We start from the raw sequence: 14,129 nt of genomic DNA on the forward strand, positions 1-14,129 counted from the left end.
AGAGCATGCAGCCTTTAAGATAAATAAAAATTATTTTATTAGTATATCAGTAATGTGCATTTCTAGACAAAGACCAAGCTGCTGTTACCATTTCTTGGCCAGCATTACAATGTTGCGGTCTTTGAGTCACTGCTGTGGAGAGGCGTAGAGGCTGAAACCTGAGACATGTGAAGGTCTCCTTTCCAGTCGTTAAATGTATTAAGGGAACCTAACAATGCTTTAATTATGGAAACAACTGCAAGTTACAGTTTCTGTTGTGGGTAACACTGCTAATTTACCAAATCTTGTGTTTCTCAGGTCTTATTCACGTTGGTGATGAACTTAGGGAAGTGAACGGGATACCAGTGGAGGATAAAAGGCCTGAGGAAATAATACAGATTTTGGTAAGCTGTAAATTTCTTTTAAAGGTACAATAAAAATAAAATTGAATCACTGTATTTCAGACTTTTAGACTTGGTTTGACATAGACACGATTTGTATTAAGCAGTGCAGAGTTCAAACCCCCGCTCCATCACCTAATCCCTGTGTGTCCTTGGAAAATACCTTAATCTATTCATGCCTCAGTGTTTTCATTTACAAAATGAGAATAAGAGGTAGCTATCCATGTGGAGTGTTTTGAGGATTGAATGAGGTGGTATATATAAAGAGTTTTAGGGCCGGGGGCAGTGGCTTATGCCTGTAATCCCAACACTTTGGGAGGCTCAGACAGGTGGATCACCTGAGTTCAGGAGCTCAAGACCAACTGGACCAACATGATGAAACCCATCTCTACTAAAAATACAAAACAAAATTAGCTGCACATGGTGGCAGGCACCCGTAGTCCCAGCTACTTGGGAGCCTGAGGCAGGAGAATTTCTTGAACCCAGGAGATGGAGGTTGCAGTGAGTCGAGATCGTGCCACTGCACTCCAGTCTGGGCAACACAGCCAGACTTTCTCTCAAAAACAAAAAAAAAAGAATTTAGTACCTGTCCCAAGTCTGTGCTTAGCAGATGACATCTACCCTGTGGCTGATGATGCATTTATCTTTATCTTCCTCCCATCGACGCCATCATATTCTACGCTGTGGATCATAGCAATACAAATTAGTCAAACTGATTTATGATGTCTTTTGATATCTGACACTTGAATACAATTATTTTATGCCTTGGCAATATTAATTCTAAAGTTCATTCGTAAGATAAAAGGAAGGGAAACTCTCTCTTTTATGTATGAAAACATACTGAAACCTATATCAACTAGAAGATGTTTGAGTGTGTCTCAAAAACAGATCTCCGTATAGATATGAAAATTTAGTATATGGTTAAGGTGGCATTTTAAATCAGTGGGAAAACTGGAACATTTCATAAATGGTATCAGGTTAATGACTCAGAAAAAATAAGGTCAATCCTTGTTTTATACAATATGTAAAAATAAATTCCCAACAAATTAAATATTTAAATGCAAAAAAATCACAGAAATTGCCCAATAAAATGTAATATACAAGTTTTATAAGTATGAGGTAGAAAAAGACTTTTTAACCTTGATATGAAAATCAAATAGAAAAATAACAGATGTGTCTACTAGAATTCAAAACTTTCTTTATAGAAAAAAGGTGCCGTAAAGAAACATCAAAGACAAATGAGATTGTACAAAAAATATTTTCAATATATATAATAAAAGGCTAATATTTCAAAATATATACAGAGATGATAAAAATCAATAAGAAAAACATTTACAGAAAAATCAGCAATGCATATGGACAAATACTTTACAAAAGAAAACATGGATGTCTGGAAAGCATTGGGTTACTTGAGATTGGAAATCTTGATGATGCCTAGAGTTGGTCAGGGTATAGGAAAATAGGTACATTTATATGATTTGGGGATGGGATAAATTATTAGTACAACTTTTTGAGATCTGAAACTATCAAAATTTTAAATGTGCATACCCTTTAATCAAGAAATTCAACTATTGGAAATTAGTCCTCAAGCAATAATTTGGTAAATGTGTATAAACAAAACATTTCAAAAATATTTGGATACTACCAAGAAAGTTGCGTTGATCAAATAATCATTCATCCATATGCTAGATTATTGTGAGGCAATCACAGTGAGAGGTAGACCTATATGGCTCAGCAGTAATAGTAATAAGAATTGAGTCCTTAATAAATGACACTGTTATAAGGACCATAGATCCATTAAAAAAAAAAAACAACACATACACAAACTAGAAAAATGAGGAGATTATAGAGCAAATTTTGTTTTCTCTCTACCAATGTAATTCAGTATTACAGTATGAGAATTCTTTATAAGATTTGTGAGTGCCTTTTACGGTAAGCAATAGCAATGATATTACCATTTTGAAATAAATCAACCCGTTATAAAATTCTATTATTTAAACTGTCAGAATCCCATTTTACTTCAGTTGCTGTGTTGTACTAGAGCTGCCTTCTTAAGGCTCACCAGAGCTGACTGTATGATGCACCATTTCCCAACTCAGCTTTCAGCAACCGCATGCTGGTGGATTGAAATTGGCTATAGTGAAAGTATTTATACCATGGAAATTGACAGACAGTACACATCAGAGCTTTTTTTTTTTTCTTTTTAAACAAATGGAGTCCTGGTTTACCAGCACACCACAGATAGTGAGCCTCAGAGAGATATGTCTTGCCCTACTCCTCTTCCTTTCATATCTTTCAAATGTGCCAACTATTGAGTGCTTTTATGGAGCTTACAAATGAGCAGGAGTAACATATCTTATGAAATAATTGCATAAATAATTAAATTTGGCTACAATAATGCTAAAAAGAGTGAGACAGAAAATGACATGAGAGTATATTTAAAGAGAGATCATATCTAAGATAAGAAAAATTTGTGGGTGCTGGTATTTATTTTAATGAAGTTAGAATAGATACTCAGTCTTTTCATCTTGCAATTAATCTATTACATTTGATATTTTACTGACTAACCAGAATGCAATAGATGTGAATGTTCTTGTTTTCTTTTCTGATGGGCATTGCCCCTAATTGAATCATATATTTATAATGGCACTACTGACATTATAGGTGTTTTGTCCCCCAAAACATGGATGCTGATGCTTAGATGTAACTGCCTGAAACTTGTACATTATTATTATTATTATTATTATTATTATTATTTTAACGGCAGCGTCTTGCTCTGTCACCTAGACTGGAGTGCAGTGGTATAATCACAGCTCACTGCAGCCTTGAACTCCTGAGCTCAAGAGGGCTTAGGCTCATCACCATACTTGTCTAATTTAAAAAATTTTTTTTGTGGAGACAGGGGTTTTGCTATATTGCCCAGGCTGGTCTTGAACTCCTGGGCTTAGGTGATTCTGCCACCTTGCCTCCCAAAACACTGGAATTACAGGCACAAGCCACTGCACCCAACCCTCTAGACATTATCTACTCTAGTCATTGAATACTGTGTTTATTTTGTTTAAGTCATTGTGCATATTTTGTGTGTTTCTATTTCGAAGAAACTTGGATGGGAATGTATTTACTGACACCTTAAAAGTACGCAGGAAGTAAAAGTGGATTTAGGAGTTAATGTTTTTTAACTTATTCTACAAACTTCAGAGCTTTCTCACATTACAGGAATTTCTACAAAAATAGTTTCCTCCGTTTAGTCTATCTAAGAGTAGAAGCCCCAAGCTTGTAAATTTTCAGATGCATTTCACTTTCTACCTATTTTACCTTATTCTTCCTTGGGTCTGGTTTTCTTATAACTCCTTCTTTCATCTGATACCAGGCTCAGTCTCAGGGAGCAATTACATTTAAGATTATACCCGGCATCAAAGAGGAGACACCATCAAAAGAAGGCAAGGTAATTATTGCTTAAAAACATTTTTTTGTGCGTGGGAGGGAAGTCATGTTTTTCCATCCAGCACATATCTACTTTGTCATAACATATCTCTTTCAATATTCCAGTTTTAAAATTACTATGTTTGGAGTCGGAGTTAGGAGAATATAGGCCATTTCACCTTTATTTTTTATCTTTATTCATCTTTAATGAAACTTTCCTTCCAGATGTTTATCAAAGCCCTCTTTGACTATAATCCTAATGAGGATAAGGCAATTCCATGTAAGGAAGCTGGGCTTTCTTTCAAAAAGGGAGATATTCTTCAGATTATGAGCCAAGATGATGCAACTTGGTGGCAAGCGAAACACGAAGGTGATGCCAACCCCAGGGCAGGCTTGATCCCCTCAAAGCATTTCCAGGAAAGGTGAGCTGCTGGTACATAATAATGGCTTTTCTCCAGCTGACCTTTTGTTCTCTGCAAAATATCATTCTAGCATTGATGTGATAAAATATGCTATAAAACCTTGCCTTAGAATTTTTTATCCCTTGGGTTTGGATTTCTGTTTTGTCTAACTAAGTGTGATGAATGACCAAAAATAATATGACAGTACTGGGTCATATTAGATTTTTGTTATGAAGCAAATGGAAAATAGCACATTAATATCTTGAAACCATGTTGATATGAAAGGTGGAAAAAAAAAAAAGACCGGTGGTTTTGGAGGGAGGGAAGATAATTTACAAGAATTTGAAAGTGGGTGATTTGTTTCTTAATTTGAATCGATTGCATTACATTCGTTTTTTTCTCTAACCTTTAAGTTTTTTCTTAAGACTAAATATTTTGATATTGTATTCACCTCAGACCTGTGCTGAAAACTGATAGGCATGTTGACCTTCTTTCTCCCAGGAGACTGGCTCTGAGACGACCAGAAATATTGGTTCAGCCCCTGAAAGTTTCCAACAGGAAATCATGTAAGTTTGTTAATAAGAATGCAGCGTAACCAAACCCCGATGTTTATTTTTGACTATTAGAGCAGGTGCTCATGGCAGACTAAAGGGTCCTATTACCCTAGCAATAACTTTGGGATCATCAATTCTCAGGAACAAACAAATATGAGATTCATATTTGGAATATTAACATGAATCTTTTGAGGAAAGGGGTGGCTGAGGTTGTTAATAAATCCATGACTCACTCATTGAGAAAGTAACTAACTACTACTACTGTCTTTGATTTCCAAATATAGGTATTTTATTAAATGTAACCTAAAATATAGCTCTTATTTCTTCAAAGCCAGGAGGTTTGGGTTAGGTATTTCTTGGTAAAGATTAGGGAGAAAAAAAATCTACCGTTTTGTTGGGTATGAAAGCAGTTGTGCTCAAGACCAATTGTTCTTAATTCCTTTCTTATCCCCAGATCATAATACTTCTGACCTTTAGCCTATCCCTTTGGAGTTATCACCAGACTAGATTAAAAGAAAATGAGAAAGACAAAGGATGGCTACCGTATGATTACTGAAAAACATAGTGTGCATTTAAGTACTTTTTTTTCTCTTTCAGCCTAACCTTCTGTCAGCTTTTCTTTACTTCCCACCACCCACCTCTTCAAGTCCACATCCCATAAATTCCCTATGTCACCTCCCCTAGATGTTTCATGGTTCTAGGTATTTTAAGAGAAAAAAACCAACCCTTTGTTTTCAGCATAGAAATTGTACATTCAACAGCGGAATGACCAAATAAATGGCCCTGGAATTTTACACCAACATCTGTTTTTAGTATTGTTGCATTTTTCACATCTCCTGTGATTTCTGTCAGTTTGCAGAAGCATATAGCCCAGGAATCACATTAGAAGAGAGCCAAACTGTAGTCGAGTATAAATCTCACAAGCAGTCAAATGCTTGAAGTGGAGCACTGATTCAAAAGCCTGCTTGTCCTTGCTGCATTAAGTCCAGGCACAAGGAAAAAAATCCTTGTCACAGAATGCTACACGTCTTCTGATGTGAGAAAGCTTAAAGCTTTCATGAGAACGTTGCATTGTTCTTAAGCGAGATGACTTTTCACTGGCCAACTCACCAACAGAAAGGAGCTTTGAGACTCCTTACCTGACTTGCTCTTAAAGGGATTTTAAAATAGGAGGCTTACACATTTCTAATATATTTGGTGTATGTGGGATAAGATATGTGTCACTGAAAGATGAAATAAATGTAATTATACTTGAATCTGGATCCATACTCAACTCTGTTTGAGTCCTAGGCAACTTAGAAATTTACAGTTTGATATTATTATGAATTTTCATTGATTGAAAATTTTTGATAAGTATATATGTGTTTCTTTAAAAGAACTATACAAAAAGGATATATTGCTTTTTAATAGCTCTTTCAAACTGGTTTCCGTATAGATGCATATGAAGGTGAGGGGTATGTGTGTGTGTGTGTTTGTGTGTGTGTATGTAGAAGTATTAATTGTAACAGAGTCCTTTTGTCTGTTGATTTGCATAATTTCTTTTTTATGTTAATACTTCAATATGTGGATCTGATAAATATTTATTCTAGCATTTATCGTTACTGAAATGTCCTCATTTGAATAATTTTGTTTTTTTTTTACCTTTTCTGCCTCTTGAATACCATTCAGAAATGTTTGCTGGTCCGCCTCTCTTTCTTCTCTCTCTCTCTCTTTTTTGTTAAGCTAGATTTTGGTTCACTGAGAGATGCATTATTTGTTTTTATATATGTTATTTATTTTCAAATAAATCTGGTCAAAATTACCCTTGTTAAATAATAAACATATAACAGATATGGCCCTGTTCAGAAAGACAATATATTTCTGTGACAAATAGGAAGCTAATGTCTTTATTCTCAAAGAATTGAAATTCTACTTGAAATTCCTTGAATATTGTCTCACATAAAGTTAAAAGTTATGCATAAATCATTGTATTGATTCTGAACATTTTAAATGGCATTTAAAATCACTTTAACCTATGTTTTGGTGATGATTCTTTACATGACTAAAACTTGTAAAGGCCATCTGATCCACTGCTTTCTGGACTTCAGTATTTGGTACTTACGGTTTTGGAATAGGAAACTTACATTCTCATGCCCTTTGCTGAATTATAGGAAAATGCTGTGAAGAAAAACAACAAGTTGATATAAAATCTTTTATTTTTATGATTTTGAATATTAATGGAATAGGGTTTTTAAAAAGTTTCTGATTTAATGTAAAATTTATAAAGGAAGAATAATTCTATCGTGTCAATATTTATAAATTTATTTTAAAAATACAGTGATAAAAACTTTATCCACTAATTTTCACATTAGTGGACTTAACACCTAGGAGGAAATTGCACATGTCGGATTTGAGATAATGAATTTAGTCACATAATACCATTTATCAAATTAGCCAGTTAACTTTTTTCACAAAATGGTTGCTCGTATTACTCTTTTTTTAATCTTTATTTTGCTCTTTATTTCATTTGTAGTGTATCACCATAACTTACATTTGCATGGAGGAAAAATTCATGGAAGATGGTTCTGGAACTATAGGGTTTCTGTTAATATCAATATAGAAGTATATAAGGAAGGGCACATCCCAATCTTATTATCTTTGCATTTATATTTGTGCTAGAGCTCTAGTTCTTGGCTCTAAGGTAAGTGAAATCAGGAGCCATGATAATAACAACCTCTTTAGGCTTTAAAACTAGCCTCCTTGTGCAAAATTCATAAGTGTAAGTCATATTCATCTTTGCTGCTTGGTTATTTCCTCCCCTTAAGAATCTTTGCGTGTCTAATATAAACCCAGAAGGGGAAAAAAAAGGCTTTTCAAACAAAAAAAAAATTTACCTCTTAAAATAAAAAATTCCTGAAGACAAAAACATGAACTCTGAAACCTAAAATATTTCTTCTAAGTCTTAGTAGCTGGATATAAGGACTTGTCTCCTCCCCCTATTTTTTGGAAGAATTGCTTACTGAACAAAGATATTTGTAATGGAAATTTGTTTCTCTCCCTGTCCCATCATCTAATGATAGGTTCCCACGTAATGGATTTATATTAGTAATACAGACAGAAAAGCAGGCCTCAAAATCTGATAGGTTTTCTTTTAGATGACCAGCTTTTAGACTATTACATGAAAGATACAGCTTAAGTGTTCTGGAAATGAGTAAAAGTGAATCTTATGTCCCAGATAGCATTTAGGAGTACTTTTGCATCACAGAAACTTGGCAGCTTGCATTTCTTGTGTCAATATAATTTAAAGTACTCTAATTTTCTGCCTCAAACTTATTTTTATAGTTTGGTTGCATATACTACCTAACCTTTAAGAAAGAAATATGATTTTATTTGTGGTATTGTTTGTTGCTTTTCTATTGAAACCTAAATATGAGCTAAGAATTGTCTTCCTAATAACATAAAATTAATTTAACTTTAACTTCAGTAGGATGTGATTTACATTAAGTATTTAAGTCTAGTATATATGGTCTTCAGAAAGGATTAAGAAAAAGCTGTTATCCAGGTAATATATTTTACAACAGAGTATTCAAGTATGATTTATTATAGTGTTGTTTCCTTTTTTTAGTTATCAAAGTATAAGAACCTAAAAGTTTCTAATATTGCTGACTGAATAACCTTAATTCAAAATTTTTGTTTTACACAATAACTCTTTAAAAATTCTTGCAGTCAAAGAAACAAGAATGTACAATTTTTCAACCATTTAAAGATTAGAAAGCAAAACACAAAATATTTTATTGTAGAATTTGTTTTAACCCGTCATGATTGTTATTATGCATGTAAAAAGAAAATATTTAACTGAAGCCAAAAGGTATCCATATAAGAAAGGTGTAAGTTAGTTCATTCAAAGACTAGCATTTGTCAGTTGATAATCACAACAGGCAAAAAAGAATTTAAACATTGAGTAAAATAATGAATTCACTGCACACGGTACCAATATTTTGGAAGGTCTAACACTTAAGAATAATATATCACAGGACGCTACAAGTCATTGTAATGAAGCTTTTCAAGTTGAGTAAGCTACTTCTTCTTGGATTCTTAAGTAATTTTATTTGTTGTTTTCATACATAAAGTTAATTCAGAAACAACATTGCTTACGTTGTTATATGAAGTTTGTATGTCTAAAACATTGTCAAACATTTTCTTAATATTGGTGAGGTCTTGTATAAACAGAAACACATGGGGTTTTAAAAAATACCTAATGTATTTTTTTTCCCTAATACTAATACTATTTGGAAGATTCCGGAGTTCAGAGTTTGGGTGGAAAGAAGTGTAGATGAACTAAGTTGTAAATTTCATATCCGATCACTTAAATCGCAAGATGGTTGAGGTGAAGAACCTTCTAACTGTTACTGCTCACGCTCAGTCTCAGTGAACTGTGTTCTCCTGGGATTCCTGAAGATGTTGCTTCTCAAGCACTATCAGGGTAGATGCTTCTAGTCTTTCCACTGGAAGGGTTCTCAGCTGTATTGTCGCTTGTATTGTGTTCTAGGGACCCAATGCCATGCAGGTTAGAAAGCGTTGGTTAACTCTTAAGGGTCTGATCTGTGGTTGCCTGTTATTGCAGACTTTTAGAAGGGATTGTGGTAGGGGGTGGGGAATTTAGGTAAGTGGTTTCTAGTATGGGGATTTAACTCGGCCTATGTGAATAATAGCACACTAATATAGACACAGTTTCTCCACTTTTCAGGAGTGTCACACATGTCCCTTGCAGAGTGACATCCAGCAGAATGGGATGTTTACTACTGCCCAGTATGCAGAACTCACCACGTACTTTTCACAAGAACCTTTCTAGTCCATTCTCTGAAGACAGCACATTTATCTTTCTCTTTAAAAAAAAAAAAAAAAGTTTTTCTTTTTTTGAGACAGGCTCTCACTCTGTCACCCAGGTTTGAGTGCGGTCATAGCTGACTGCAGCTTTGAAATCCTGAGCTCAAGCGATCCTCTTGTCTCAGCCTCCTGAGTAGCTGGGACTACAGGCGTGTGCCACCATGCCCAGCTAATTTTTAAAATTTTCTATAGAGATGAGATGTCACTATGTGGTTTAGGCTGTCTCAAACTCCTGGCCTCAAGTGATCCTCCTTCCGTGGCCTCCCAAAGTGCTGGGACTATAGGCATGAGCCACTGTGCTCAGCCACATTTATCTTTTTGAGATCCTCTTGGCCTTCCCATTGTGACTTTCCTAACTTTCCTCTCCTGCTCTAATGTGCTTGAAGATAGCAGACGGTGGACTCTTGATAACACTGGAGAGAGGAGCTGGCCCTCCCTGGCCACTCCTGGCAGGAGACTCTCCCTTGGAATACCAAAGCTTTGGGGAGGGATGGTGGGGCCGTGGGAGGTCATGCTAAGTTGATAGGAAACTTGTAAGAAACATTATATCCCTTGACCTCTCTCCTGCCCATTTCTAGTCTGAGACTTGAGTAATCAAAATGTGATTTTGTCATGATTAGCATAGGATTGAATTAAAAACTCAGACTCAAGCCAAATGGTGTGGGTCCAAATCCCAGTTTTAACATGGACAAGTGTGTTGTATTTCTTTTTTTTTGTTCTAATTAGTTCTTGAACTCTCTCTAGAGAGTGGCTATAAACTCTAGCCCTGCCCTGATGCAGGGGAGATGGTCACGGCTGTCTGCAGTGTGCCTTTCATGGGATACTTCTTTCTCCTGGTGGAAGGCCTAATGCCTAAGTGTCCACCTGTGACCAGATGTCCTCTCTCACAGGGACTTGATTATATTGACAGACACTCTTGGGGCTCTTGTCTGACCTGTTTCCAGTTTATTCCTACCAAGATAGCCACCCTCTAGGAATGCCCTGACCAGGAAAACCTGTAGATTCAGGTGTGTCGGGCAGGTGAGACACAGAGGAGGCAACATGAAATAGCAGGGGTGCATGAAATAGCAGAGGCAGTGTATTACTCACAGATCCCGGAGAGGAGGGCAGCATGCCTCGCAGGGCCAACAGGAAGAGGTCTGGGACACAGACTCAACCAGTGTGTGAGGAGTGTCTGGGACACAGACTCAACCAGTGTGTGAGGAGCAAGAGAGATGGGGGACCAAAGCCTTCACTGTGGTCCAGGGCATTATCCAAGCAAGTTTTCCTTCTGGGAGTTCTAAATAGTGGGTCTAAAGAAAGCAGGCATGAGTTCCGTGGAGTTATGCTGTGACTGAGAGCTGGTCCCTGCAGCATAATTGCATGGTCCATGTGGGGTGTAGGGGTCATGGAATGAGTCACATATGCTGTATCTGTATGTCCCATAGTGAGATGGTCACCAGCAAACAGTTGTATAAGGCAGATTTCTGGATGGGCTGCCTTGAGGAAGTCAGAGGAGGCAGAGAGCTTGAAGCTATGTCAAGGGCAACTAAGACCTGTTTCTGATATGAGAAAGTTAAGCCTGGATTCACAATGGATGCCAAAGCAACATAAAATTATGAGAATTTACTATAGGGTTCTTTCTTATCTGAAAAAAATGGAGATTATAGTACTGGCCTTGTAGATTGTTGGGGAATTAAATAAGTTTGTGTATTGTAGTGTACACAGAACAGTGCTTTCCACATAGTAATAATCGTGTGACTATCCCAACTCTCTTCTGAGATCAGCGTTTTGTTTATTTTTTCCCCTTTGTTCAAACTTGCTAAGAAATTCTGTTCCTTTCATTTTCTTACTGGATGTTCATTAAGCATAATACTTGCTACTGAATATATGTGTGGGGTTATATCAGTAATATAAAAATATCGTTCTCTACTTAAAAATTTTATGGAGAAACATTCTCTTGCAAATTTATACAGCATATTCATGACATTTTATTAGAATGTGAAATATATACTATATGTGATATAAATTACAGATTTTTTGTGGATTGGCATTAGTGTTTTAATTTTTTGTTGGTTTTTGTGGTATGGCTTTTATCATTTGATTTCCATGGCACTAAATCTTTAATCGAGGGTGTAGTATTTAATCTATCCCATTGGTCTTATAAAAAATAGACTCTATGTTTAACAACCCACTTTATAATGGAGTACCTGAGATTTTAAAGTGACTCATCTGATGTCCATCACGCCTAGCTGTTTGCCTAAGCCGCATCATATAGTTTATTTCTTGTTTTCTAACAATTTGTTTTAGATGCACATGACAGGTCAGAGTTACTAAGACATATGCATAAATAAAGTCACAACTTGGGTGATTCAAAGCACGAGCCTGAATAATAATAATGATTTGCTTGTGATATTTCTAATACTGATCAAACCAAGCCAACATAGTTTAAGGATCCATAGGTATTTGAAAAATAAAAATACAGTGGTATACACTTTCCTGGAAGTGTTTTCTTTGGCCGCTATTCTGTAGCTTGGATGGACGAGGGGAGAACTGTTCTGATCACTCCTATTTGCTCTGAGGTCATGTAGTGAAATGCGTTTTACCTTAACTCATAGTTAGATTTCCCTCTGTAATATTGCCAGTACTTTTTCCACCCTTAACCGAAAGTGAGTCTCTGAAGTCATATTTAACTTTTAAATTGCTATCCTATTAGTAATTTAGGAACTGTTTAGGATTACTTTCTAAAATACCTTTCATCAGATACTATAGACAATAAAAATAAATGATTCTGCATAACTCATTTGATATGTGTATTACATTGATAATTGTCAGGTTATTGTGAAATTTACAGGGTATTTAGATATGTTAAGGACAAAATTTGTTGTTTCTAATATCCTTTCTTCTTTCCACTATTTTTATCAAGAAATTTCTTTTAAGCATTGAACAGATTGATTTACAAACAAAACTGTTCTATGAAAATAAATATAATCCCCTTAATGAAGACATTATTTTGAAAAAAATTCTGAAGGTTTTTGTTCTGGTTATTTTTCCCATTTGGTTATTTGATAAGCTATGTAAGGACTCTGTTTTGACAACTTAAGTGTATGCATTCTTTTTAAAACAAGCCTGTAGTGCAGCCTAAAATGTAGTTCTGCATAAATTCTATGTATTTGTTGACTGATAATTTTGAAACATTTAAAATACGTTTGTTTTCTCCTTTGGCTTTTCTAAGATGAGGAAACAGTTGAGTGTGGTAGGTGGATTTTTTTTTTTCCTTTGGGTGCAACGTCTTCCTATTCTAATTGTGTTTTCTGTACATTTAATCATTTCCTTTCTCATTTTCTTTGTGCTTCTCAGAGGAAATTAAAGGTACATGTGTAAGTTACCCTGCATAGTCTAGTAATTTTATTTAGTGCACATATATGTAGAATTAAATTGAATATAACAAGTAACTTATAAATGTACTCTGTTGTACATCCAAACGTCCATTGTGAAGTTACAATACCAAAAATTGTGGTTGGACTTTGTTTTAGAAAGAAATATACTTTTTTTTTTTTTTTTGCTTTATGGAGCAGAAACATAGAATGTAATCTGAAATAATACATTATATTTTTATTCTGTCAGTAGTCTTAAATGTGAATGAAATAAACAGTATTATTCAAATGTATTGACAGACTTATTTTGATGTAGGATCTAGGGGCACCTTCTCAATTATTTGATTTCTGTGCAGTCTATGCTGCTAGTTCCACAAGAAAGAGGCCTAAAATAATAAGTACCCCACTACTTAAATAAAGTTTTTAAGATACATATAGCCTAGTATTCATGTGACTTCAAAATACTAGCTCATTGCTTACTTTACAAATGTTTTTATCAGTTCTTTAAAAAAAAGCAATAACATTCTCCTGTTACTTCCCAAAATGAAATCTCTTCTTATCAATAGAAAGGCCGTATTTTCATCTTAATCTTTCTGTCTAATCCAATGAGCCAAAATTAGTGCTGTATTTTTACCTATTATCTAAGAGCCTGATTTACAAAAATAAATTTCCTTTGGGAGATCCGATGGCATCATTTTCTTAACTTTAAAAATATAGATCAGGCACGGTGGCTCACGCCTGTAATCCCAGCACTTTGGGAGGCCAAGGTGGGCAGATCACCTGAGGTCAGGAGTTCGAGATCAGCCTGACCAATATGGCAAAACCTTGTCTCTACTAAAAGTACAAAAATTAGCTGGCGTGGTGGCGCATGCCTGTAATCCCAGCTACTCAGGAGGCTGAGGCAGGAGAATTGCTTGAACCCAGGAGGCAGAGGTTGCAGTGAGCCGAGATTGTACCATTGCACTACAGCCTGGGAAACAGAGCAAGACTCTGTCTCAAAAAAAGGAAGGAAGGGAGGGAGGGAAGGAGGGAGGGAGGGAGGTAGGAAGGAAGGAAGGGAGAAAGAGAGAAAGACAGAGAGAAAGAAGGAAGGAAGGAAGGAAGGAAGGAAGGAAGGAAGGAAAGAGAGAGAGAGAGAGAGAGAGAGAG

At 35.6% G+C, this 14,129-nt stretch overlaps 1 protein-coding gene across 1 annotated transcript in view; it reads left to right on the plus strand.

Annotated features, from left to right (window-relative positions):
• The window catches only part of MPP7 (membrane protein, palmitoylated 7 (MAGUK p55 subfamily member 7)), a 238,906-nt gene that overhangs the window by 169,322 nt on the left and 55,455 nt on the right, over window positions 1–14,129 (plus strand). Inside the window, exons 12-15 of the mRNA XM_011949216.1 lie at window positions 298–383; window positions 3,751–3,825; window positions 4,029–4,225; window positions 4,706–4,770. Of these exons, the coding sequence (XP_011804606.1) occupies window positions 298–383; window positions 3,751–3,825; window positions 4,029–4,225; window positions 4,706–4,770 (423 nt within the window). The remainder of the gene's footprint in view (window positions 1–297; window positions 384–3,750; window positions 3,826–4,028; window positions 4,226–4,705; window positions 4,771–14,129) is intronic.

The sequence above is a fragment of the Colobus angolensis genome, unplaced genomic scaffold (genome assembly GCF_000951035.1).
Source record: "Colobus angolensis palliatus isolate OR3802 unplaced genomic scaffold, Cang.pa_1.0 Scaffold293, whole genome shotgun sequence".
Lineage (NCBI taxonomy): Eukaryota > Metazoa > Chordata > Mammalia > Primates > Cercopithecidae > Colobus > Colobus angolensis.